The 1,317-nt window shown below is 36.1% G+C and overlaps 1 protein-coding gene across 1 annotated transcript in view; it reads right to left on the bottom strand.

The window, feature by feature from the left end:
* Nucleotides 1-1,317, bottom strand: part of LOC128250527 (receptor-type guanylate cyclase Gyc76C-like) — a 272,689-nt gene that overhangs the window by 58,066 nt on the left and 213,306 nt on the right. Inside the window, exon 2 of the mRNA XM_052975749.1 lies at nucleotides 578-881. Coding sequence (XP_052831709.1) covers nucleotides 578-881 — 304 coding nt within the window. The remainder of the gene's footprint in view (nucleotides 1-577; nucleotides 882-1,317) is intronic.

Below are 1,317 nucleotides of genomic sequence, written 5' to 3'. Positions count from 1 at the left end.
ATATATATATACAGAGTGGGCTAAAAGTCACGCACCAAAACATTTGACATGTGATCTATTTTACGTTGTTATTATTATTATTATTATTATTATTATTATTATTATTATTATTATTATTATTATTATTGTTATCCATTTTGTCAATGGCGGTGAACTGCTAGAATTGTTAGCATGGCGGAAAATGCTTAGCGGCATTTCGTCCATCATTACGTTCTGAGTTCAAATTTTGCCAAGGTTGAATAAACGTTGTATCCCTTTCGGGGTTTAATATAGTAAGTACCAGTTGTGCACTGGGATCAATATAAACAACTTGAGCCTCCCCACCCGCTCCCCCGAGCTCGCTGTTCTTGTGACAAAATTTGAAACCGTTAATATTCATTTCGTTCATCATGCATTCACCATTATTTTATTTATTTAATTTAATTTTAGATAAAAATCGAAGCAGATCATTGACAATTGTGGAAGGTATTGAACTAGCTTTTGTGAGGGAGTTTTGACCCGCCCTGTACATTTAAAAACAGCCATGACAGTTAAATACAACTTATTTACGTGTAGAGAAAAAAGCCGGTTAACTTACTCCTTGTATGCGGGTAGGTATTATTCACGATACCCGGTATTTCGCTGTTACCTACAATTGGGATGTAAGGTTCCTTGTATGTGGTAATATTGATGATACTAAGATTGTATTCCGTACTGAGTTGAACCAGTTTAGATTTAATATCCATCATCCGGTTACTAGATCCGACAACCAGGGAGTACTGTGTCCAGTTGTGGTGTTTTAACAACGAAACTATGAACTTTGTGACTTGATTAGCTGGCGGAAATGTCCGCGCAAATGTAGGGTAGATGGTTTTGTTGGAGACTTCGTGAGTGGCACATTTCTGAAAGTGGAAAAAACAAAGAGAGTAAACAATCAGTTTTAAAACTCATTGATATTTTATCGATTTCTATTGATATTTAATTCTCTTTCTATATTATAATGTATGATAATGCATGATAATGTATGATAATATAATCCCTTTTCATGTTTGAGTAACTTACCAACTTTCCAACGTATACTTGAATTCAGTACACCACACACACACACACACACACACACACTCACACAAACACACTCACACACGCGCGTGTCTGTGTACCTGTGTGTGTGTGTTCGTGTGTGTGTGTATACGACTGGACTCTGAGTTCCCCCACCCCCAATCAAATTCATTCAAAAGGCTTTGGTCGGCTTGAATCTATAGCAGAAGACACCTGCTGAAGATGCAGTGAGAGTGAAACCTACGCCAATATATATATATATATATATATATATATATA

The sequence above is a fragment of the Octopus bimaculoides genome, chromosome 22 (genome assembly GCF_001194135.2).
Source record: "Octopus bimaculoides isolate UCB-OBI-ISO-001 chromosome 22, ASM119413v2, whole genome shotgun sequence".
Lineage (NCBI taxonomy): Eukaryota > Metazoa > Mollusca > Cephalopoda > Octopoda > Octopodidae > Octopus > Octopus bimaculoides.
Note: the sequence above shows the minus strand (reverse complement) of the source record. Positions and strands in the feature narration are given on the sequence as shown.